The 26,709-nt window shown below is 36.9% G+C and overlaps 1 protein-coding gene across 11 annotated transcripts in view; it reads left to right on the top strand.

Moving 5' to 3' along the window:
• Positions 1-2,115: 2,115 nt before the first annotated feature.
• Positions 2,116-26,709, top strand: part of POU1F1 (POU class 1 homeobox 1) — a 91,299-nt gene continuing 66,705 nt past the window's right edge. For 4 of the 11 annotated variants that reach the window (XR_011803863.1, XM_072025450.1, XM_072025086.1 and 1 more), the window contains exons 1-6: positions 2,117-2,319; positions 19,172-19,237; positions 20,070-20,187; positions 20,539-20,780; positions 22,456-22,620; positions 24,093-24,153. Coding sequence is in view for 10 of the 11 variants with exons in the window: in XM_072025450.1 (XP_071881551.1) it covers positions 2,193-2,319; positions 19,172-19,237; positions 20,070-20,187; positions 20,539-20,780; positions 22,456-22,620; positions 24,093-24,153 (779 nt within the window). In the remaining variant the exon portion in view is untranslated. 11 annotated transcript variants of the gene reach the window in all.

Here is a 26,709-nt window from a genome sequence, read left to right on the forward strand (position 1 = left end):
GTATGCACTGCTTCAGTTTGGATATAGGTATAAAATGCCTTCTGAAATGAAGAAACCTTGCTTTTAATTTTTGATGTGCCAGAAACTCAAGACAATGCTATGAGAAATACACAATATAGAGATTAGTGTGTGTGCACACGCATGCATGTGCATGTTCACATGAGTACACAACTTCTCATAATTGGGTTCTTTGTAATATCCTATTCATTTTTATGCTAATTTTTCCATAGAAAAGATTCAGTGTGTTGTAAAATTTGGCATTCAAGGCACACAGAATGCTGCCAGCTACTTCTTTGCATGGAAGACGGATTTCAACTCAGTTTTATTGTGCCTTTATTATTCAATTTCCAAGGAAAAAAAAAAATCAGTCCTTTTTTTTTTTTTTTTTTTAATGCTTCTTAATTTAGCCCTGATTTCCAAGGTTTTTGCTAGGTATTTTATATGAATGTTTATCTGTTGCACATGTCCACTTATTAGTCCCTCTATAGAGGTGTTCTTGGTAGTGTAGTATCTGAGCATCTCCCCCTTAATTTGTTGACTACTGTAAATGACTGATGAAGCCTGTAGCTTTAAGGTGTGCATTGTTTCTGAGGGGTTAAAAGGGAGTTTAAATGCATGTGCAGATTACACTGGAAAAGTGAAAGTAGAAGGGTACTGAGTAAATGTAATAAGATTTGTGATCGTTCTGTGTATTGAACCAGTCACTAAGGAAATTCTGTATGCACAAATAACCTTTGAATTTCATTCAAAGATTGCACTTAGAGACCAAAGTGAACCATTTTTTAACATATTTTCAGTTACCGTTTTAATATACGCAGTAGTTTTCACTGTCAGTAGACAAAAACATTGGTTGAAATCCACCTTAACTCACAAATTCTTACATCACTTTCTATTTTCCAGATTTCAGGTAAGAGGAGATTGTTGTAGACTTATTTAGGCAATTGTAATTAAAAACAAACCAAACAAACAGACAAGGTTAAAGAGACAAATACATAAAAACAGCATAATGCTTTGAAAAAAAGTCTAGGTTTTGTAAAACATTTTCTTCTCTGTAGGAATCCAAGTTGGCAGGTGAAGAAAGTTGAACTAATGATATGTTTGAACATAGGGTGATCACCTTTTCCATGTATAAATACATGTTTCAGTGTTAACTTTCCAAAAGTAACCTGTACGCATGATGGTGTTTGGGCATATGTGAAGTGTGGGACAGACTGCAGAAACTTTAAAACCCTAAATACAACTTGCTAAAGTGTAGCAGCATTTCAAACTGGAAGATGTTAACAATATTTTCTCTGAAAGCAGTAGTGAATATCGTTATTTCAAATTATATTCTAGAAATCTTAATTTTGAAAGAGGCTGTATGGATATTAAATAGCACTTTATTTCTGTCAGTGGCATAAGCACACAATCACCTTTCTGTCCAAAGCAAAGCTGTGAAGCATGTATATGTATTTGTATATAATCAAATATATGTTTTAAAGTTGCAAGTTTTGCTCCAGGATTTTATACACTTACATGATGAGTTTTGATCATGGAAAAATTCTCATCCTGTGTAACCTACCTTCTGAAAATCTGTAGGAAGCAAAAATCAGATCCACAGTGAGAGCCAAGAATGCTACCATAATTATTATGAGAATAGTAGACTTATTTTTTAACATGTGGCCTAGGGTAAAAACAGAGAAAATTTTACTGGGTTGTTCATGTTTTTAAATCCAAATACACATTAGAATGATGTCTTGCCTACCTCTGGCTTTTACAGCAAATAGCTGTACAGCAAAAAAAAAAAAAAAAAAAAAAAAAAAAAAAAAAAAAAAAAGATTTTTTTTTACAGCAAAAAAAGTTGTATTAGCATATGTCTTCTTTCTAATATATTTCACTACAGGTGATACTTCTGAAGCAGCCATCACCTGATGCAATATTGTGCTGGTTTATATAATTCTTAACCATTGAGCAAATAGTGAAAATTGAATAAGCAGTCATTACCTAAGAATGATTATTTAAATCTAAGCTATTAATAAAATCCTCGGACAGGTGGAGGCACTTAGTAATATCAATTAGTTCTCTCTTGAGATATGAAGTATTCATTTTATAAATTTATTTATTCTCTATATAAAGTTTGTTGCCTCTTGAAAAATGGCTTGCTATTGGGAATACATCATGCTATTCATTTAGAAGAATATTCTGCAGATGACATGGATGTGCTTTCAACAGTTTGGGGAAAAAAGAACAAGTGGTTATGTTTTGCAAACATGAAGATGAGCCTGAGTGTTGGATTAAGAAAAAGATTAAGAGATGGCTTTGTGGAGATCTTCCGCTCAGGTACTGCATTTGCTGTGTGGAGACAATAGGTTATCATAGACATTACTAGCAATGCATCTTTTTTTCTATAATTCCATATTTCTTAGTTGGCTTTCTCTGTTAAAGCTTTTGTGAACTCAAAGGTAATTTGTTTCCGGCTAGTGTAAAACCGTCACTGAAAGTGATAGAATTTAATTGTATTAAATTCATCATCCAGATTGCTCAGTTGACGGTCTCTATGAAAATATAGCAGAATAAATAACAGGAACTGTGAATCATGTGAGGATAGGAATGTTAAAAATCAAATCTATTTTTTTCCATGCTTTTGGGAAGTCATCATGTGCTCAGTGCACTGAGATAGAGATGAAAGATCTGATTTTGTGCTCTTCTCTCTCTGTGTTGGAGTGTGCAATGCAAACAGGAGGGCAGCTGCCTGCATGTGCTCTGGCAGGAACAGTTGTGTAGATCACCAGCTTTTCTAAACAGCACTGGCTAGACTGGAAATGGAAAATTGGTATTTATTCAGATGGAATGAAGCCTCTCTCCTGTGGGGAGTCCTGTGGGGACTATTTAGTCAGGCTGAGACATCTAAAAGAAAGTTCTGGAAGAAATCAACTTATTGTCAATAAAACTAGCATGAAATAGAAGTGGTGTTGTTATGATCAGCTAGTAAATGCCAACTGGCAGAAAAAATGGTGGTAGTGTTCACTTTTACTACAGTTTTACGACTGGGGATGTGCAAGGGTTTTTGTAATGTTCTTTTTTTTTTTTCATTGAGGAAATAGTAACGCACTTCTCAAATTAACTTCCAGTTAAATATGATAAGGTTAGACTGTACCTAATTTATCAGGAGTTGTGCTAAAACTGGCTATCTTTCAGACATGTCATCTCCTTGTTTTATATACTGTTTATTTTTGCTCATTTTGTAGCTTTAAATTTTACTGGACAAGAAAATGCTGGTGTCCTATGATGCAAGTGATTTTGCACTTTGTGATTGAGTCAACTAAGTGGGAGGGAGCTTAGAAAAGGAATTGTAGCCAATTCCATGCTGGTGGGAAAGCAGGGTCTGAAAAGAGGTGGTAACAACAAAGAGAAGTAACAAGAGGACAGTTTTTATCAATCAAAGGGTTGTAGAAAGGTGCAGCCATCTGGACTGCATTTTGCAGGGTAACATATTTTAGATAGGTGTTTGTCTTGAGGTTTTGCTTTTGGTGTGTAAAGAATTGTGTTAAGGAAAGTTCAGCAAAAGCTGCCTTTTCTGGTGTTCTTCACTTGAAATGTTAAAGTTCGTATTTGTGGCTGTAAATATAACATATACTGCACTGATGGAGATGCAGCACCATCGTCAGTGTAGTCCTCAAGAGCATGTTAAAAACAAAGATTCTGTTTCCTAACCTCCTTTCTGTGCTTGCTTCAACTTTGCTTCTGAAAATTTACATTTGTGTTGATCTGAACTAGTAAAGGTGAACAGGGAGGACAATTCTGTTTGTGCTCTTACATGGTCCTTCTTTTCCTTTTAAATGACAAGGAGTTCCATTTATTTCTGTATATTCACACCCTTTGACCAGGTAGCACATGTAGGAAAGCCTACTATTTCCTTGTATGTGGTCGTTTTGGAGTATGTAGGCTGCACAGAATCTTCTGTATGACCACCGTGGTATTCAGCATCACACACAGTTGTTCTTGCAAGTTTTGCAGTGATTTATAAATAATATTATTTGTGTTTCTTGGTGTTAAGTTACTGCAAGGTTATGATTTTCAGTTAATACCTTCCTTGTTGCCCCACAGCTGCTGCAGTGTCATGACAAACAGTGTAAAAGACATGAAACAGTGGTTAGGTTTTGTATCCTCTTCCCTCCCTACACCATCTCTGCTATGCTGGGGAGGCTGCAATACTGAAAGGAAGAATTTCACTGTGATGAACTTCTTCCCCTCACAAGAAGGAGCACATGGAGAAAAATCATGTTTAAATTCTCTAGGCTGTGTTGTTCTGTGTAATATGAAAGTTCTCTGACCTAATGCATCTTTTACAAGAGCATCCTAATGGAGACTTCCTTAAAAGCCCAGCTCCCACAGCCACTGTTAAAGTCCCAAGATAGGCAGGGCCAATGAAAGAAAGCAGCATCACCTGGGTGGATGCTTACGGTTCTTTTTAGGATTCTTACAAAACCTGGGGAACAGGCTTTGGAGTGCTTGACTGCTCTGAAGAGGAAGAAATACCTTTCCAAAAAGGAGGTCTTGTCTATGGCCCAAATATAGGGCTTCCACATATGGGAAGAAAGATGGATTTCAAAGGTCTAGATACTGTTGAGCTAAACTTGGGCTTTCATTTGCCTGGAGTGTGGTTCTCTATATGGAAAGAGAAGGGCTCCTCTTCCCACTTCCCCCACTCATGTACAGGTTTGAGTTATGATTATTTCCTTTAACACTTGGAAAGTGATATGGTATTTTATTTAAATATCCACCTGTTCAGACCAGCACACCTGTCAGTATAGTAAGAAGCCTCTCCCCGTGTGTTACACATGTCTGCTGTCAGATTAAAATGCAATTCAGTAATTTAAAAGGAAATTTCCAAGCCCTTTTTTGCCAACCTCCCAGCATGGCTTACATAAACAAAGTGCATGTGTGATGGGGCATTTTAAAAGGAAAGCTAAGTGCTATTTACCAGAACAGTGATTTTGTGAAAAGGCTGTAGGTGTAATTCCAACCAGAAGCATTAAAATCCCATCGGGAGGAAGAAACACATTCAAACTCTTTCAAACAATAAGTAATTCTCGTAGCCTTAATGCCAATTGTTTATGACAATTACTCTACCACTGTTGTCTGAGTTTAGTTGTGTTTGTTTTGGGAAGGTTCCCACTTTCCAAATTTTCCTGAGCAATAATTAAAAAGAGGTGTGTATATCAAAGAACTGAAGGGGTTGGAAGGGACCTCAAAAGATCATCGGGTCCAACCCTCCTGCCAAAGCAGGTTCCTTAGAGCAGGCTGCCCAGGTAGGCATCCAGACAGGCCTTAAACATCTCCAGAGGAGACTCCAGAATCTCCCTGAGCAGCCTGTTCCAGTGCTCTGTCACCCTCACAGTGAAGAAGTTCTTCCTGTGCTCTATCTTGTGACTTTACTCTTTGTCCTGTCCCCGCAAACCACTGAAAAGAGGTTGGCCAAATCCCTCTGTCTCCCACACCTCAGGTATTTATACACATTGATGAGATCCCCTCTCAGTCTTCTTTTCTCCAGGCTGAACAGACCCAGGTCTCTCAGCCTGTCTTCATAAGGAAGATGCTCCAGGCCCTGTATCATCTTTGTGGCCGGACCCTTTCCAGGAGATCCCTGTCTTTTTTGTACATATGAAGAAGATCATTTTATTTCTCACCTTAAAAAAAAAAAAATCAAAATCAAAAATCATCCTTCCTTTAATTCCCATTCTAATTCATAATTGAAGGGAGAATATGGTCACTCCCCTGCCAGTTCATGTTGAGACTGCTCTTAGACTGCTCTTAGATGGTGGCTTCTGAATTCAGAGGCTGGACAAGCATAGTCCTTTGCCCATGGGTTCACCCTGGAAAACACAAGTGGAATTTTTTTTAATATCAATGTGGTGGGACATCTCAGGCTTTCACCCATGGCATGGGAATACATTTAAAAGCTATGTAGTTTTATAAGTGCAGCATTGATCAAAATTTGTGTTGACAGATCTGGCTGCTATCCTGAGGTTCGCCACCAATTTTGCATTCTCTTGGGTGAACTACTTAACACTCCAGTTTCCTCACCCTTAAAGTGGAAGCCACACCTCTGGGGAAAATGGCAAGGTCTTTAGATAAAAGAAGGTATTCAAAGGGTGGAGTGGTGCTATACCATGATGATTATTCTTTTACTGTGAAGGTACACACTCTGGGTTTAACACATGTTGGTAATGATTAATTGAGTTGTGTGGATTAAATTTTTAGTGGGAGTTATGGAATATGTTCCTAAGGAATAATGCATTTTAAATGTTATGTGAGATTTCAGAATTAAAACTTTGTCTCATATTTCAAAGAATTTTAAATGACCTTCAGACAAAGCCAGTCAGTGGTTTGAATATTCTAATGAAATCACTTTGCTTGCAAGATGTTTTGTTTGGAAATGAAACTCAAAACTACTGACCGTGTTGAGCTGATGGTGTTTGTCTGTCTAATACACTAATATTCATCAATGCAGTGTGTGCAGGCAAAGTTCAGACATGAATATAGATAACTAGGATTTTCTGGGAGCTCACATAATAATCTCTTTTAGGTATTGATCTTTGTAGCTACCTCATGACCTTTATTTTACACTGATATCAAAAGAAAGCAGCATTATTTTATCACTTAGCTCCATGAATACAGAAATAATTGAGTTCTCATCACTAATCATTTTAGCAAATTAGAAACTCTCATTTAGTACACACCTTGCTGGCTGTGCTTGTACTGAGTAGTGTTTCTGGAGTATTTTGAGACTGTTTACTGCTTAATGTACTGTTTGGTGATGATATCCAAATCTGACCCTAATATTTTGAAAGTATTTGAGAGTCCAGTTTTGCTTTTTTTGACTTACTTGTGCCTGCCATTTTAATTAGACTGAACTTAGATGAATATATGTATTATTTTTTTTCCAGGATGAAGCATGAACATTACAGTTACCTTGGTACAAAAGAGCAAAGTGTATTTGTGTAAACTGTGAGTTCAAATATTGAGGTTGTTTTAAAAAAAAAATAAAAGAGAGTAACCTCAGAAGGTTTGAATTAAAATAAAAACCCACAAATTTCACTTTTACTTTGATCTTACATCTTTACTACTGTAAATCTTATTAAGTAACATTGCAATCCTATAAATCGTTACAAATTTGGATTAACCCCAAAAGAATTCCATTGCAGTTTGTCCGGAAAGCTTTCCTCCCATAGGAAAGCTATAAGCTTACTGCCTCCACATAAGCTATGTGTACATTATACTGCAAGTATAATACTGCAGATTAAAAAAAATCTATGAATATATTATCTAAAACAACCTCAGATAATTTTATAAAAACACTAGCTCATGTATTTATGGAAGATTTTCAAAGGCACCCATAGCACTAGATGAGACCTTTAAAATAATAGTTTCTGAAACTCTGAATAACTTTTCTTTAAAGCTGAAACTTTGCACATAAACATATTGATTTCACTATGGACCATAACTGAAGTAAAGCAGTTTGTTATTTTATTCCAAAATTGTTGCATTTGAACATGTTAGGATTATAGTTTTAGATTTGGAAAGACTTTATATCTGAAAAGTGTTCATCAGTTTATTGGTTTGCCATCCAAATATAATTAGGCATATATCATGCTCAATTCCTCTTTCCTGGGACATATAATGAGGGGAGACTGGGGAGTAAGGGCTAGAAGCACAGGGTGAATGAGGGAAGCAGGTAAGCACATCAGGGAGTGATTGTTATGCTAGAGGGAAAAGGAGAAAAATTGAGACTCTTCATTATTCAGTACATTTCCCATGACTTTAAACTTATCCTTGTCCCAGGTTTCCAATAATGCTGAGCAACAGGCGGAAATATTAATCAGTCTCCCAGAATGTGATTTCAGTTGTTACCTGTTACAGTCCTCTCAGACTTTGCTAGAGAGACAGGGGTATGTGAGGCATTTGCCTCTGGCTGTAAATCATGTAAAATTGATGGTAGCTTATAATAAATGTCTAGACTACTGAAGTTTCTTTGGTATTTAGTCTAATTAAATGAATTGTAAGGAGTTGGATCTGAAATCACATAAAGAAAAAAAGATAAAATACATTCTTTCACTATGTGATGTAAGCAGGTTGAAAATGCTCATGAGGTTTGTATTGCAGAAACATTGCTGTGATCCAGTGGGAGATGGGCCTAAACAGATTTCATGGAATGCATCGTCCCAGGAAAACACAGGAGGAGCCTTCAAATGTACTTGGGTCTTTTTAGCATATTTGACCTCTCTATGGAAATTTCTGAAATCCTTTCAATAGATAGGGAGTCTTCAATTCTCTTTAAATTCTAATTTAAAATATTTTTTGTTTTTGGAGATATGTGAAGTGAATGATGGTTTCACGAAAAATATTTGGGGGGCTGTTCGTTTTTCATTGTTTAATATTCAAAGACATAGTGTAAGCCCAACTGCTGAAAAAAGTTATCTTCAGTAGGTTTATGCATATTCTGTAGGGGAAAGCTTTGCACTGCCAGGTAGATTGTAGCTTTTCTGATGGACCTTGTCATCTCGAATGGTAAATGGATCAATTCATAGTGAAGCTGCAGAGGTTAGATGATACGGTCTTGGGATATGAGTTGATGAGTTGCAGCAGTAGGTCAGTATATATTTGAATGGAAGATCTGGAGTATGCTATGGTTCCAAAGCACTTCCTGGGGAGGGTTTTACTAATTTAAGGATCTGGGCTAATAGCTTTACTCTGGCAAGATTTCTCTGTTCGTTCTGATTCATTTGTTATACTTTCTTTCCCTAATGTGCTTAAATGAGTTCTTTTACACTTAGTTGCTTTCCACTTTTGTGTCACTTCAGGATATAAAGGGGCATGTCTGTAACATTTTAGACCTAGACCTGGTCAAATCCTGTTTTTATTTTTATTTTATTTTATTTTATTTTATTTTATTTTATTTTATTTTATTTTATTTTATTTTATTTTATTTATTCTCTTCTTTAGACTCTTTGGTTAACTGTGCATTTGGAGAGAAACTGTTTTTTTAGTGAAAATATAAACCGAGAAGCAGAAGGTGTATATATATATATGTGTTTCATTTGTACTAAAGCAAATTTGCACCATTTGGGGGAATATGAATGGACCTTAAAGCACAAATGAATGTAAATCATTTCTGTGCTATAATATGAATGTTAGGGTTTTCAGAATATCTCATGCTACTATTCAGCAGGCAAATATATCTATACTTATATATTTGCCTAACCATTTTCTTCCCCAGATATCATGTTTAAAGCTCTTATCTTTTTAAGATGCTATTAAGAAATCAAAGACAGCATTTTACAGTGTTTGATCCTTACAAAACTGCTGACTTTTTTGTTGTTTAACTAATTTTAGTCAAGGTATGCTATATCATACAGATGAATGATATGATCTTTTGAAAGCAATTTTATTTTTTTTTTTAATTCGTTTGTAGTTGGACTTGGTTTAGAATCTGAAAATATCAAGAAATGACTTCAGAGTGCTGAAGTGTGATTTATAATTGACAACTCAGGTTAGGTACAGCTACATATAGAAATCAAATATTAATAACAGTTTTTATCAGTTCAGTTGGGGCAAGGGGAGTTTAATAACTTAAAAAAAAATAAAAATGAGTACTTTGAAGCTGTACAGGAAAGTTTAATTTTCAAGATTCACGGTATCATTTACACTGTATTCAGCATATGTGCATATTCAGAAAAGCTTTGTGAGAGCCTTATTTTGTATATATTTGAATACTTATAAATATAAAATATTTATGTGTAGGTATATGTTTTAAATAGTATAAATCTAAAAAAAAAAAGTAGTACTTTTTTATTATATTGTACAGGGATACAATGGTTTGTACTCTTGTAATATAAAAGGGCACACTAGGAAAGAATTAATGGTCTTGATACTGTAGCAAAAGCCCCTGTTTGCATGATAAAAGTTTCCTGGTGTTACAGGTATCCTTTTTGAAATGATGTAAGAAAAAATGAAAAAAAGTCACTTGGAGAGGATTGAGTGCTCACTTAAAAGTTTAGTTGTTAGAAATAGCACTGTATGGATTTAAATTCATAACCTCAGGTATGTGAAACACTTTTTCTGTGTGGAAAAGATCTAATTTTCCAAATGAAAAACCACTTGGAAAAATAGATTTTTTGCCAGTGAAAAGGATGTTGGATGTGGTCCTCAATTAATTGAAAATGAGTCAACCATTATACATCTGAGACTTAAACTTGGCCTTTAACAATTGTTAAATCATCAGTAGTAGTAATAGTTATGTTAATATTTTAAAGATGTTAAGTATATCTTATTTTACACATACTTGGCTAATTTCATGCCTTGTACAGGTCCACATTTGGGGCCCATTCCAGCTGTTTGCAGCCTGATCCCACGCTGCCCCACTGAAAACTGGGCTTACACTGGAAGGAATTTGAACCACTGCCATGCAGTGTCAGGGTCTTGCTCTGCAGCAACTTGTGTGTAATATATGTAATGTTTTAAGAAGCACCCTCTGCAGCAACTTGTGTGTACTATATGTAATGTTTTGAGAAGCACCAGTCTGACTGGGAGCATGGAGAAAAACAGTAGAAATTGTATATCTGTGTTACTTAAGTTTGTACGTCTTACTTCCAAGTTGAAATATATTTTAGGATGCTCCATGCATGAGGAGCTGCTAATAGTGCTCAGGTTGTTGTGTGAGAGCCGTGGGAACACCGCCATTCCCCACAGGTAACAGATCATGTCTGTGGTGCACGCTCAGAGGCTCTTTTCTGCAGGGGTGATCTAATGTAAGGACAGGTGGTTTGAAGAAACAAATAATCTTGCATTCTTTCTGTTCTTTATGAAGTAGTCCCGCTTGGTCTAAATCAGGCTTTAAGGCTATTGTTTGCTCTAATGCAATTACACATGTTTTTTACTCAGACTCCAGTGAGCCAGACTTTGGCAGCAAGACCTGATAAGCCTTCTATATGTCTATGTGTCTTTAAAAATGAGTTGCATTGTGCCAGTCCCTGGGAAAGTGTCTTCCATGAAAATAGTTAATCCTCCTTCCCCATAATTTCTAGATGAAACCATCCATGGCATATACACTGACAGTCAATTTATGTCTTACCCAAGGAAAAAGATTTTTTGCCTGTGCACAAGGTATTTTACTTAGAGATGTCTTTTTCATTTACCAAGTGGGAAGTAAACAGTAATTTATTTTAACTTTTTTTTTTTTTTTTTAAAAAAAAGTCTGGGTAGTATCATTGAAGGGAAGAACAATATAAATGTGCAGATCTATAGAACAGTTATAAACTATTGGAAGTACAAAAATCTTGCAAAAATTCTACAGCATCTGTGGTTATATCACTGATGTTTATTTGTATCCAGATCACTGGTTTGGGGCAAAAATACTGGTATATTTCATGCTTAGAATCCAAGGTAATCCAAATCTTCACAGCCTTGCCTTTCTGGTGTTGCTCAGTACTTCTACCTTCCATTGACAACACCTAACATTTTTGCTTACTCTGTGAGCAAAAAACCCAAAGGTCCAAGAATGCTACCAAGTTGACATGGGGAGAGGAAGAAATGTGGCCTTGCTGTTCCAGGGTGGACCTTTCAGAGATGCACATGGAATGGCTTCCATTATGTTGTGCAGATGCTCTTGTTGCACAACATTGAGCAAGCAAAGCTTGGACATAGAAGAGTTAACACCAGATTCCTCACCTTTGCATGATAGCTAAGCAGTGCGGAGTGTGCTAGGAGTAAGATGAGTTAAGAAAATACCCTGCACAAAGAAATGGTACAACTGAAGGCAAAAGCAGAGCTGGAACTCTTTAGAAATCTGGAATATAACTGGAGAATATTCAAACCCTTGTTTTATCACATATATGCTAGAGACTATTTGTAGCAAAATAGAAACAAGTCAGAAAATATTTTTCATTTTCTCCTTTCAAATTATTTGATAGATTTTACCCAACTCAGTGAAAACCAACCATGAAATTATGGAATTTAAAATTGGGAGGTTGCACAAAAATTAGACATATGTCAGGTATTTTTACATGCAAGTACATTGTGCAAAAATATTTGGGATTACCAGGATGCAAACTGTAATAGTATCAAAATAGAAAGAGTTAAACAGATCTTCTACCCCACGTACAGAAAAGACAAAAGTGAAGATTACTTTTCAATAAAACAGAGTTTCTCTGAGCTGAACAATCCATGAACAATCCTTAAATCTGCAACCTTTCGCACAAAATTCCCAAAAGGATCCCAAAGGCATTTGAACAGTTAAGGCAGGCAGGCTGTGCAAGTAGATGCTGCATCTCACAGAAACATCTGTCATTAGTGTTATCTCCTTTGAATATTTGTATTTATGCAGGTTCTGTGGGTGACTAAATTGTAGTTTCCAAAATGCAAACATTATCTAGAAGAATGTCGCAGAGACCCATGAAAAGAAAAGAATGAAAGATGCTAACAAGACCAATGTTGTGCCTGATTTTCTTTGTAATGATGTAGTGCTTGGTGAAGGTGAGGAGGAAACTTCATGTCAATCAGCATGGGATCACCTCTTGGACATAGATTCTGTACTCCTGTGGAGAAAAACAATGTTTTTTTTCCCAGCTGCCTCACATCCAGTCCTGAAAACCTGCACTAGAAATGCTATCTCAGAGCTGAGAAAACTGTGAAAGGACCTTTCTGCCAAGAAAACAAATAACTTAATTCTGTCTAAACAAAAACTTAAATGGTTTTTGAAAGCTCTCTTCAGTCTTTTGAGTTCTAATTGAGTTCTAAGATTTAGGAGGAGAAACTCAGTCTCCTGGTATGAAGTAAAAATTGTAGATAATTTAAGGGAGGCGATTTCAGTATATCCCATCATGGACAGCACAAAAGAGGCTCAATCATTAAAATCTTAATTTTCCCCAGTCCTCCTTACAAAAATAATAGTCACTTGAAAGACCAGTTTTAACTGAGGATTCAGAAGGGAGCAGATGGGCTTTACTGTGATGTGTACCCATCCAGTTGGAGATTGGGGTGTGGGTCTCAGGACAGAATCCCCCCTGCTGTATTTTTATGTAATTTTATGTAATTTTATGTATTTTTATGACACTCATAAGTGTAAGGAAGGGTGGGGTATAGACAGTCTCTTTTTAAGTCGGTGGCTGCAGGTCTGAAATTACTGTCAGAAGCCCTCAGCTGAACAACAACCCTTTTGTTTTTAAGTACTGGAAGACAACTCAGAAATGAAGAGGCCTCTCTGGGTGATAAAGACTTACAGGTATATTACTTCATCCACTTTACTAAGTCTAGTGAAGCCTTCCTTATTCATAAGGCTTAAAGGTGAAAAGGGATACATCCATTCAGTTTCTATAAACTGACCAAATTTGGGATGCTGAGTGTTGAGATTCAGATAGTGCTTGGGATTTATGAGGATAATAATAATTAGTACAGTCCTGTCTTTCTTTTTGAGATCTCACCAAAGAATGCAGTTTGAAGAATGGTCAGATACAGGTGATATAATGAAGTGAGGTGGGGCATTTCTGTTCTAAAGCTATAGATAAGGTATAATCCAGAAATCCAGCTGATTTCTGAGGAGAAAAGAAGTGTCTTGAGAAGTCTTTACCATCCTATGAGATTAAGATTCAAAAAACAAATTAAAATCTATGTCCCTGGCTCTCCCATTTGTGATCTACCAGTCTGGAACAACTTGAGACTTCTGTGGGTGTAGTCAGAGGAGAGAAACTGCTCTTAGTTCAGTCTGACTTCCCCAGCCCCAAAGTCTAATGACACAGGAGAGAAGCCCTGTATCATTCCTTTTTCTTATGATTAGCATATTCTTATGGCCAGAACGGAGGGTCATAGAACTACAGAATGGTCTGGGTTGGAAGAGACCTTAAAGATCATCTAATTCCAAGCCCCCTCCTATGGACAGAGACACCTTCCACCAGACCAGGTTGCCTAAAACTTAATTCAACCTGTCCTTGAACACTCCCAGGAATGCTGTCCTTGGACAAATGCCTGGCACAGCTTTCTGAAATGTCAGCATGGCAGTCAGGTGGTCTTTTTCAGGTCCATATGGCCCCCTTACCTCCCTAAACAAGTGGAAGAATATCTATTACCACAAATCTGGATAGGAGCTGGGATAAGAAGAGCAAATATAGACAAACTATCTCCTGTCAGAGTTTAAAACTGACTGTGAAATAAGGGTCATAGGGTGCCTTTTGGGAAGTGAGTCTGAAATCCAGCCAAATAGCTGAGCATGGCTACCATGACAGAGCTTCACCCCCAAGGGACTCTTCTTGGCAGAACACAAAATAGTGACAGACTTAGGAGTTACAACCACAGAGGGTTGTAGCAAAGCTTTAAGAGAGTTGGGAAGAAAACTTGCAGTGTGTTCTATCTTGCATTAAGGAAAGGCTACAAGTTCTCTGCATCTAGCTATGAATTTGCATTAGAAATTTTACCTGTTGGGTAACAAAAAATTAGCCAATGTAATCCTGAGTTCACAGGCTTTAAGAAATGTAGGGCCAAGCCCAAAGTAATATAGATGGCAGTTCTTTTGGTGGTGGTATCGTCCATAATATTGTAATGATTATTTTTAAGTTTTTGTAAATTTAACAATATAGAATTGTGTATACAGAAAGTAGTTAAGCCAACATTAGCCTCGTTACTGCTAAAGCACATGTGCAATTTGCAAAATACTGTAATTCTGAAATTTCTGCACACCCAAAGACACAGCCTTCACAAAATCACATTTACAGATAATATCAAGGATTCTACAGGGGAAAAAAAAAAAAAGCAATATATGATCTCTCCCATACCACATATTGGAAGTCTGTTACATCAAAATTCTACTTCGGGCATTTGATCCAGCTTGGAATATCCAGGAAGACTTACACCAAGAGTAACAACATCTTCATCATTTTTATGGTCTGACCCAACCATCTTCGGATACAAATTAAAATAAAAAATATACGTTTTACCTCCTAAAAAGTAAAATGAATGAAATGGAGCATCTGATTCTTTTTTTTTTCTTTCTTTCCTTTAAAATTTATGTCCTATACATAGAATATATGACTATGATGTACTTAGTGATTTTTCATCATTTTCAGATTAACCTGTATGCTTTTACTGTTTCAAAGTCATTCCATTTTCATGCCAGCAAATCATTTAGATAGTTAATTCTTTGTAAAAAGATTCTGGTTTTACTTAGTCACTGGAACAATAAAGACCAGGACCTTCTGGATGAGACTGTAGATGTTGCAGTGCTATAAATTAATAATAGTAACTGTGAGTGAATTTCATGTGTCACTGTAGGCTCTTTCAAGAGTTTATCTTAGATAAACATTCAGCAGTTCTTGCTTATGTAAAAGTGTCTGTTCAGCAGCTTCCTCTTGGATACAGTTGATCTGTGTTACACATCACTTATTTATACTAGCCTAACAAGACAAATGATGACTGTGTAACTGCTAGGAATTTGGTTAATTCAGAGTATTTTGCTATAGATTCTTGACTTCTGCAGACTTTTGATTGAGCTCTCAGCCAGGTTGTCTTCCAGACAATTGCCTAGATGAGATTTTGGGGGCAGGTGTTAACTGTGGAAACCTGCTTAGTATTAAACATACCTGTCTCTTTGCTACCGACTTTGGAGACGGCACTTTTATTTATTTCTTTTCTGGTCATTGTTCTTCACAAAAGACCTAATTGAAAATATCTGTTAAATCATGTCTCTGGTTTCCCTCTTCTTCTCTCCACGCTAATTGGACGCGTATTGTGTTTGTGTGGGAAGGAAGGAGGCTCTATAGCAGTATAGCAATATTGCTGGGGAAAGAACATTAAAATGGATAAAGGGATTTCCTGGTGGTATAAATACCTGCACACGACGTCCCTGTGCTCTGCAGCCCTTCTGTATATGTATATGTAAGTACAAAGACTGGAATACAGTTGGAGCTGCTGTTAATCACTCAGGATCTGTTCTGTTAGAAAACAGGGGAAGGTGGCTCTTTGTCTTTCATCTCTTTGAGGGTATGACTTGCCAAGCGTTTGCTTCATCTGACACCTTTGTACCCTTGAATTCTGACTCTTCTCCCTCTCTGCCTCTGATAATGCATCACAGCGCAGCAGAGTGCCTGCCAGTTTCTAACCATGCGACCAATGTTGTCTCTACAGGTACTTTTTTAAAAATAATATTGCTCTCTATAACTCTCATTTATAATGTTTTTAGATGATACGCCTGCATCAAGTTTCACAATATTTAAAGTGTTTGGTATCATTTATGTGCAGGACTGGAAGTACTTTAAAGTATAAACAATTTCACAAAACAGCATCATGAGCGATTAAGGAACACTCACAATTTTTGAATTTCAGCCAAACTTTAGCTTTCTCTTAATTTATTGCAAGATAAGACTACAAATAGAGTAGGCTAGAACAGGTTCAAATGCTGACACTTTTTTACCATTGTAGTCTTAATGATAATAGTTGTGTAAATAATTGAAAAATTGTTTATGTAACCACAGTTTTGAATTATATAAATTATTTTAAATAGGAAATGTATTTAAAATAAGTTTGAATACTATATGGAAATGTTTTCAAGGAGAAACATTGCTCTTTGAAGCATATTACATACTGAATAAAAATGAAAATTGAAGTGAATGTTTCAAAATTGGTGATGGAAGTCTCATCTACATTTTGGAAATTCAAATGTTTGTGTATATAACCCAAATAATTACATTTAAATACTAAACTGTCTCAGAGAGAGACAGAGAGAGAGGAATTTCTTGCAGCCTCAAATCTACAGTTATGGGATTCTAGAATACAGAAGTTACTGAAAACTCAGGAACTGAAAAAGAAATAGTTTTGATTTGTTTGAAACTGCATAAAGGTAATAATTTTACTTGGAGTCTTAACAAGGAACAACCTTTTTGCTAAATGCATTGTAAATGAAATATTTTAATAAAATAAAATAGCATATAGGCAATGAAAACTAAACATCAGTGTTACCTAATGTGGTCTTATATGCTAGGTATGCTAGGAACCTCAAAATTTCCTAACACAGTTGTTGCTAGTAGTGTTAGTAGGGAACTATATAGGAGAATTTAAATTTTATATGAGGCCATATTTATATATCTGTATTATAGCAGTAGTTTTTAGATTGTTTATTTTTCCTTATGGTTCTGATGTAGGAAAAAATATATGGTGAGAGGCAGTATTATCAAAAGCATTTTCAGATCTGTTTTGGATTTGTATTTTGATATTTTCTAGTTACACCACAAGGACAAATATGACTAGTCAGTGGGAATTTGATTCACAGGATCACATCTAGGAGGTGATCCTGTGAGAACAAAAGTTACAGAAGGTGCCGTTTGCAATGACTAAAGGTTTCCAAATTTTGTACATAGATTCAGAAATTGTAATAAACAATGCCATTCTGGTGAAAACATCTAATGAAAACTTGTGGAAAAAAGTAGACTTGAAAGAATTTTGAATAATGACTTATTTAAATGTCAGATTTTATTAAAAGGCATGTAACAATGCTGCACCATTAAATATGAGTACTTTTGTTCAAATAATATACAATATCATATAGTTTTCTGTAGTACCCTATACATTTTAATTATTATTATTTAAGTAGCATCTTCCTCCCTACCTAGTATCAACTCTTTATTAGTAGGTTGAAAATGGTAATTTTTATTTATAAAAACAGTACAGACTATGGATTAAGAAAAAAAGAAAAAGAAAAAAGAAAAAAAAATAAAACAACAAGTAAATACCTACATCCCTAGATGTTAATTCAATGGAAAAGCTGTATTGCTCTAAGTGCATGAGTATTATTACTGTAATCTCTATTTTGGGTGTGTTTATACTTGTACGGGCATGCTTCTTTTAGTAGAGTTTATAGATGTGTCTAAACATGACATTTTACTGTTATTATTGTTGTAAAAAACAGAGATTCTAATCCCTAATTAATTATTCTGTTTTGAACAACTGGAATGTGTGATCTGAAGTGCAGTTCTACATATCTGAATGCTCACAAACATGAATTTTTAATATTACCCTTTAGAACAGTTGTTAGATGGGACAGTGTACATGTTTCTGCTGTCTGCTTACCTGTCAGGAACCATAGCTTTTGCATTGAGTAAAATGTTATCTGAATCTCCAAGCATTGGAGATAACTGAGCATGGAACTGAAATATCTCTCTTCATCTGAGTGAGCTAGAAAATGGTGATTTCTGTTTTCCAGAAGTGGGAAATAGAGCAAAGATTCATCTTTCACTGATGAAAGTTTGATACTGTTTGACTTCTTTGCTGATTTTCTTGAGCAGCTGGAATATTGATCTAGTGAGGCAAGAAACCAGTGGAATATGCATCCTGAATCTCTTCCTCAGACTTATGCTTCTTGCTATGCTGCCTGGAAGACCCCTGTGAAAACACTTGGAGATAAATTCATTGCATGCTTGTTGCTGCTGGTGATAGAAAATGTTGATATAAGCCAAACTTTTTAGATAAGCCCAGAATCTATCATCCTGTTTCCTGACAACCTGGCAAAAGCACCATGAAATGTTTTCAGTGGCTTGGCACTTGTGAAAATGACTTCTGGATGCTGCAAAGCAAATGTCCCAAACAACTGCTTTTAAGAACATAGGTCTTATGCATGCATAAAATATTGCCTTCCTATATGTGTGTGTTCACTCTGGGATTTCATGATAGCGAAGGCAATGATGTTTCTGGAAACACAAAAGAAGTTTTCATATATGAATAAATGAAATGGTATGTGGAAGTTGGGTGGGGAGCCTCCTCTTGGAGGGTTCATTGCTTTGCGTACTCAGCAGTATATATAAACTGTGGCTAGATCCATAGATGTTGTTTAAAATAATACATCAAGACCATGACATGAAAATTTATGGTTTGTGCTCAAAAGGTATCTCACTACTTGTAGTGGCAATCTCATCTGGTGTGACTGGGCCCAGTGTTCTGGACTTCCAGCAGCATCAACCTGATGGTTATGGCCCAGAGTTAATGATTAGAGAAAAAACAATATACGAGGACACCATCTACTTCTAAACTGAAAGGATGTATCTTGAGTCCTTATACATTTTCTTACCAGTCCCATCTGTTTTGTTTTTGATCCAAACTCCTAAATGCTCCCATCTCCATTTTGCCATGATGACTTTGGGAAATACATTGGCAGGACTTCATTACTCTGTGCCCTCTTGTCACTACGGAAATCAACCGTCTACCTATGGGGTGATGGCAGGTAAGAGATGTAGCTTACACTGGATGGGCTACTAGAATGTTGATTTTGGTCAGTTTTCATTTAGAGGGATCAGTTCAAGACAATTGCTTAAAGAAGACAAGATAAATGTGCATTAAACTTGTAGCATGGAAACTGTGACAGGATTTAGAATCGATATTTAAGAGTTATGATCAAGATTGTTTGTTTGGTTGTTTTGCTTTTCTACCAGTTTAAACATGTTGGGATAGCTTTCAAGGCCAGAAAAAAAAAAAAAGCTTGCAGTCAACGTATGCTTTTTCTGAATGCCATAAAGCAGTATGATGTGCTTTCACAGAGATGATCATGGATTTTTCCACTCACAGGTATGCTAGCATCCCACTCAGTTTTAAAGTTCCAGGCCAAGTAAGAAAGCAGAAATCTTATTCTATGTAAATTCAAGTTGTCCTCGTTGAGACAATTCCATGAGCCAGATTAACACACAGCCCAGGAAATAATTGTTTCTCAGAGCTAATCCAGATCAAACTCAGCATTTGATTTCACTTAAGATTGAAGGAAATATTTCACTAAGCTGGTATAGATTAGTACATCTGTATTGGGACTTCTTACAGACTGACAGTAGACTTCCTTCACTGTGTGCAAATGTCCAAATTTTCCCATTTCATTACCCATTAATCTGTCTAACCTGTCTATTGTAAACATTCCTGGCATTGTTTAGATCCCCAGGTAAAGTCTGTAGGTATTAAAAAAAAAAAAAAAAAAAAAAAAGGTATTGCTCAGAAATCCATTGTATTCTGTTCCAAAATAAATAGATCTTCAACCTTCTCCTTTCTTTTTGTACCCTTGTATTTCTTAGGTATCAAGCCTGCAACTCCAGAGATGCTATCAGCAAGTCTCTCCCAGAGCCGCATTTTACAGACATGCAGCATGCCACATCCAAACATAGTCAATAGTGTCAGCACATTGCAAAGCAAGTCCTTTTCTTTTTTTCTTGTCTTTTCCTTATTCTTTGGGATTTTGTGTGTGTGTGTGTGTGTTTGTGTGTGTGTGAGATTTTCCTATCTGAAATCTATAATGACATGTCACAGTTTGACTATGCAATTCGTATGGCTATGGGTTGTGAAAGTGGTTGCTATTCTGCTTTTGTATATGGAGACAAGAGAAAGACTGGGTCTCTTGGGAGATCCTCACTCTTGCTCCTGGGTAGCCTTTCACATAAATTACATAAAAAATATTACAGATTTGATTATGAGATGACAAAGGCATCTTTTCGTAGTTTAGCAGAATAACTGTATGTAGTTTTCTTTTGGGTTTTGCTCAGGCAGCCTGACTCCTTGCCTTTATAAATTCCCTGAGCACGCCCTGAGTGCCAGCTCCTGTGCTCTGGGCCACGGCTTCACACCCATGCACCAGTCCCTTCTCGGCGATGATCCTACAGCTGCAGACTTCAAGCAGGAATTCCGCAGGAAAAGCAAGTCTGTTGAAGAGCCTATTGATATGGATTCACCTGAAATCAGGGAGCTGGAGAAATTTGCTAATGAATTTAAACTGCGGAGAATTAAGCTGGGTATGTGCTTTTTGTCAGCCAACAAAAGGCTGAAAATTTCCAAAGAGAGCTCAATTATGTCTGAGTGTTTTATGGTCTGGTCCATGCAGTCATCTAAACATAACTTTAATCCTTGCCTTGTATGGCTGATTTTTTTCCATTCCTAGAAGACTTGCACAGAATTAATAAACTTCAGCTTTTTGCAGCTTAGCATGCAGAAAGTAACTGTAAAAGTTCCTGCTTTTTAAATTATTTGTCTTCCTTACAAGAGCAGAGGCATTATTTTTGTTGTTGTTGTTGTTTTTCACTAAGTTGCATTCAGTAGCAGGTGCATTAGTTTTTGAATAGCTCAAAATTTTCTGCAGCTGAGGGCAGCACATTCTCTAACCTCTTGTAGCCATTCTCTTCCCCATGAAGCACTCCATCTCACAAGATGGTGCAATGCCACCTCAGTATACAAGATAGATGACATCCATAGCAAATTTTTTCACACCAGTAGGAAGATTTTCCTCCTGTTTTATTTTCTGGTAGTATGGCACAGGTACAGCAGCAATTGATTTCTTTGTTCCTGTCTGATAACTAGTGGGGATGATGTGAGATGAATTGTATCAGTAGATCTCTGGTGAGCTGAATATTGGGTACTCCAAACAAAGAGATGCAATTTTGACATTATTGCTTATAGAATTATATTGTAGCATTACAGTCATAGGGCATCTTTCTACAAAAAAAAAAAAAAAAAATCACCTTTATAAATGTAAGAAAAGAATACAAGATTGTTAAATGTGTCTATGCATTATTTCAATAGCTAGAAAGCTCTTGTGTTCCATTTGCAGTACAAAAAATAAGGACTAAAGCAGAAATTTATGGTTTATAATAATATTTGTGTACTTAGGTATTTTTGCTGTATATCATGCATTCAACATCAACCACAACAGAGGAAAGATTATCGGGGCCCCAAGCTATTAATCAGTGTAATTATTACTCCATCTTGATGCAGTAATTTGTGAGGGAGTGAAACTTCCTCTGATGTAAACAAATGGCGGAGAGAATGTGAGACTGAGCTTAATGCTCTGATGGGAAAAATGCAATTTGCAGAGGAAAACTAATCTGAGGTTGAGCTTTACAAGAGAAGACAGAGTTAATATGGGCTTTGGGTCTGGGACTGAGAGACAAAGTTAGTGCAGTCAAAAGGGAAGCAACAGGCTGCCTTGTGAGACATTCAGCATCTAAAGAGATTGTGCCCATCCTGGCACAGAGGTAGAGAGGGAGGAAGACAAGCCAAATTATTCAATGCACTCAATGGAGAGCTGCTGTTTACCAAGTCAGTGCCCGCATGTAAAGTGCAGCACTTCTCTGATCGCTTCAATTTAGGCATCACAACAAATAACAGGAGGCCAGCAATGCTGCTAGGGATTAGCTTATTGCCATGGCATCCTCTAAAGAATGGTTATGGGGTCTGGACCTTTGTCAGATCCCTAATCTCAGAGCCTGTAAAACTCTGAAATCAGCAGAAGACTCCACACAGCTCTGAGGTGAGCTGAAAGTCAGCCTCAGAGACCTCTGCAGAAAGACCATCCTGAAGACACCACAGGCACACAAGTTTCATAACAGTTGGCAGTGAAAGCTGAAGTGTAATAAGGACAGTAACACTTTTTAGAAAGCTTTAGAGTGACATTTTCCTTTTAATTTTTGACAGGCTATACGCAAACCAATGTTGGGGAAGCGCTGGCTGCTGTACATGGCTCTGAATTCAGCCAAACTACAATTTGCCGGTTTGAAAACTTGCAGCTGAGTTTCAAGAATGCGTGCAAACTGAAATCAATACTGTCTAAGTGGCTGGAGGAAGCAGAGCAAGTGGGAGGTAGAGAGCTGAAATCCTCTGAATATTGACTGCAATTAGACGATGATATTATAAATACTTTGAAGGACTAATATGCATCTTCTGTAAATAAAGGTTTTTGTTTTACCAGCTTAAAATACTAAGATGTGCTGGTGGCATGTAATGAATTTTAGTATCTTTTTTTTTGGGTGAGTGAGAAGGGGCAAACTGAAAGGCATAGAAGGTACAGAACAGCAGAAACATCAATTTGCCTTCTGGAAGTCATTTCCTTCAGTCCCACTGTACTGAGCTAGTCCCACTACTGTAGCATCGGTCAGAGTCATTACCACTTCTTTAGGATCTGCAGGACAGTGCGTGCAGCACTGAACTGGCATTCTTCACTAGCAGAAGACTCTTCCTTCCAGTCTCTGGCATGCAGGATGTGGCCATGGGATAAAGAATCTGAGTTCAGTCAGCTAAGGCACTGCTCTTTGAATCACTGAAGAAGAATAGCAATACATAGAGGTTTTTGATGTGATGTTTTTGCTGCCACCTTTTTGCTGCTTGAGGGTTCCCTTCCTTTTGCCCTGTTAATTTCCACTTGTAGAAAGAATTCTGAGGTTCACTGGGCTAAGCTGACTTTAGAACAGGTTGGTCGATTCAAAGGAAATGGGTTGTTTTAAGGAAGCACCTTTTCAACAGGATGAATGGCAGTGATGTGAAGCAGTATGCCTGGAGGTGATTGAAAGCCAGGACTTACCACTGTGTGGCACTCACCTACCATAGGAAGAAAGAGATGATCTTAATACTACTTTTTGCATTTTCCATTATATTCAACAGTAGGAAACATTGTTAAGGAGCTGATTCTGCCACACAGTTCATTTTCCTTTGAACCAAATGGAACCAAAACCTCTTAATGTGGTCAGCACATCATAAAGATCACTTCTAAGGGGTTTATGGTGAGTAGCAGCTTCTGACTGTGTGAGCATTGGTGCAGGCTTGAACTGCAGGGTAAGATCATGCCTGCAGATAGTGGCCTCTGAAAAAAATGGGAGACTCGTCCACCAGAAGGTGGAGCAGATGAATAAATGGGATAAGTGCCAGGGCCTTATTTCTGAAGAAAGAGGGTGAGGTAGCTGAAAAGTACGGAGGTAGACTGCATCTCTCCAGGCAGTACCCAGCAGGCAAGGAGGAAGAAGGTATGTAAAAGGCGGGGGCTGATGTATGGTTCCTCGGGTACGCTGGCAGAGAAGCAGAGCCAGTGCTACTTGCAGCTTTACCATTGGACACAACGTTTTTGCTTATAAACATTTATAACTGTAGTTAAAATAATGACAAAAGATCTTAAAGAAAGAAGTGTAACTGTGCATGGTGCCCTTCTTGCAGTGCTGCCAGCAACAGTATTTGTTACACTTTCATCTGTCTTCAAACAAAAGGATGTTTTCTTTCTAGAGATGATTGTTCTCAGTTTCCATTCCTCGTATAAGTTAACTGCTGTTTTGTTTTTAATACAGCTTTATACAATGAAAAAGTTGGAGTGAATGAGCGGAAGAGGAAGCGCAGAACCACCATAAGGTAATACATATTTATGGGGTTACATGTTAGAAAACCCTTTGGATAAGATGCTTTTTTTTTTTTTTTGGGGGGGGGGTGGGGAAGGGGAGGAGAGGAGGGAGTGGGGCTGAAATCGAGATTTTTTTTTTTCCTACTAATGAATAGTTAATAAAAGAGAAATTATTTGAAAACATTCTAGTGAAAAACAACAGCATATCCCTCCAAGCCCCCAATTTTCTCCAAATGTACTAAATTTCCCAATTAAAGACATTTGTTTTCAAAATATGACAACATACTTCAGTATGAAAAAAAATATTATTACAATTCTGCCCCAATCTTATAATCTTTATATAGTAAAATAGCAGAGCACTCTTGTTTTCATTTATAGGAAGTTCTACATTATACCAAATGAAATTGCATTATTTTTCCACAGAATTGTGGTCTAGGAAGTCTGAGGATATCTTTTGCAGGTCTCTCTCCCTATTTTTTTTTTTTTTTCATCTTGGGGAACCAAAATTTACTATCAGTCTAGCCTCAAATCCATAAAGAAATAAAGTAGGCTGGTAAAAACATGTTATATAAACAATTACTAAATAGATAAAGCCAATAACATGATGAAAGCAATGGTATAGGGTATGTTCTTCTCCTTTAGATAAACCAAACTCTTATTGTTGATGAAGAAAATTCCCTCAGGGGGCCTCCAAGGAACTGTAGTACTCTTCCACAGAAAGGGAATTTGGCTGCCTTTGGGAACAAACCTGGTGCTGTCAGGCCTTACCTCTTAGGGTACTGCACCTGTTCTTTGAACAGGAATCATATCCTATGTGCAATGTCATCTCCCAGAGAGGTAGGCTGCTCCATGGCCCTGCAATCTCAGAGTCCCACAGTGACAACACATATCTTCTCCTCTCCCATTCAACTTGGGCTTTCCTTTTTGAATCATATTGCCTTTGATATAAGAAATAAAATGAAAATGCGATTTCATTGACTTTTAAAGTATTCCTCTAAGGGGATGCTTCTCAGCTAGAAGTGAATTGGGGATAGGAAATGCTTCATTGCTCATTTGCTAATCACAGCACCTCAAAAGGGATGAAATTTTACTCTTGGGATGCCAATTTCTTCTCCCAGCTTCTCTCCAAGCGAGTAAGGTCTTCAGGGACAGTGCCATGCCCTTACACAGTTTGTGAATTACTGACTGAGAGCAGTGAGTTCAGAACATCTCTGTTCTAGGCAATTTCCCCTGGCAAGAGGAACCCCCTGAAGACCATTCCTCTAATGTTGTGGGTTTTGCTGTTGTTGCTTTTTAACAACTGCTGAGGAAATCAGTCTTCACATTAAGCTTATTATAATTCTTCCTGCTTTTATATCAAATCTCATCTCATTGAGACCATCAATTCTGGCAAGTTTTCAAGGGCACGGATAATTGAGGGGAAGTTCATATCCAATATAGTAAGAAAATATTAATTACTTCTTTGAAGGAATGTAGGACCTCAGTTTGAAGACCTCAAACTAATCAGGGAGAGGGACTTATTTGAACTGTAGCTTTACTCTTAGCAATTCTTAATTGATGTTTGAAGTCAAACTAGAGGTAAAACAGAAGTCCCACTAAATACATTAGGTTAGTTATACCCTGGGCAAAAGCTCCTTAATTTGAAGTTGTGGAAGCTATTTTAATTTCTATTTTCATCAGGAAAACTAAAAAACTCTAGTCAAAAACAATTAACTATACATCTCTGTGTGCAGAACATTATGCTATTAATCGGTAGGCTTGGTAACGCTACTGAAATTTTCAAAATATGCCTATAAATAAAAGACCAACAGCATATTACAGATGAAATAACTGGAACTCCAACAGCTATTTTGTACATTTGTATAATGGAAATACCCGTATCTCATTTCCAGAACAAAGCATGAAGTGCCCTCTTGTGTCCAAAGAAATTACAGCTACTGCTGAAGCTAGCTTTGGGTGCACCCTGTTGCTCACAGGCAGGCATGTTACAGATACTCTTAAATTTTTGAGAATACATTAACACAAATAGGAGCTGAATTAAGGAAAGATAGTACTCCTGGCTTACTTTTTTATTCAACTGCTAGACTTTGTCACTGCTGACTGTGAAGAATAGGTTAAGACTGTATTATTTTTAGAAAATGCAACAAAAGAGACTGCTGTAATCTCTGATTTCTAAAAGTAATATTGTGTCTGCTCCATAACAAGGTGAGATATAGAACTTGACACAGCACGTCCCAGATGATAACTGATGAAGCTCTTCCCCTTTTTAAAGGTGAATGATATGACACAACCAGGTGACCCCAGCAATGTGCATTTGCTGTGGCTGGGGCAGAATGGGTGGTCAAGTTTGTTCTCATTCCCAGGGTCTCATTCATGTCTAGTTAGTAGCTGTTCTAGATGTTCTAGAGAACATCAAGGAGCACAAATATTTCATGATTACCACTAAAATTGTACTGAACTTGATGGTATTTTTGTCTTTAAATGACTCTGTGCTGGAATTCTGCATTCCTTTTTCCTAACCCCTAATTTCATGCATTCTGCATGTTATGATGTCCACATCAACAACA

The sequence above is a fragment of the Anas platyrhynchos genome, chromosome 1 (genome assembly GCF_047663525.1).
Source record: "Anas platyrhynchos isolate ZD024472 breed Pekin duck chromosome 1, IASCAAS_PekinDuck_T2T, whole genome shotgun sequence".
Taxonomy (NCBI): Eukaryota; Metazoa; Chordata; class Aves; order Anseriformes; family Anatidae; genus Anas; species Anas platyrhynchos.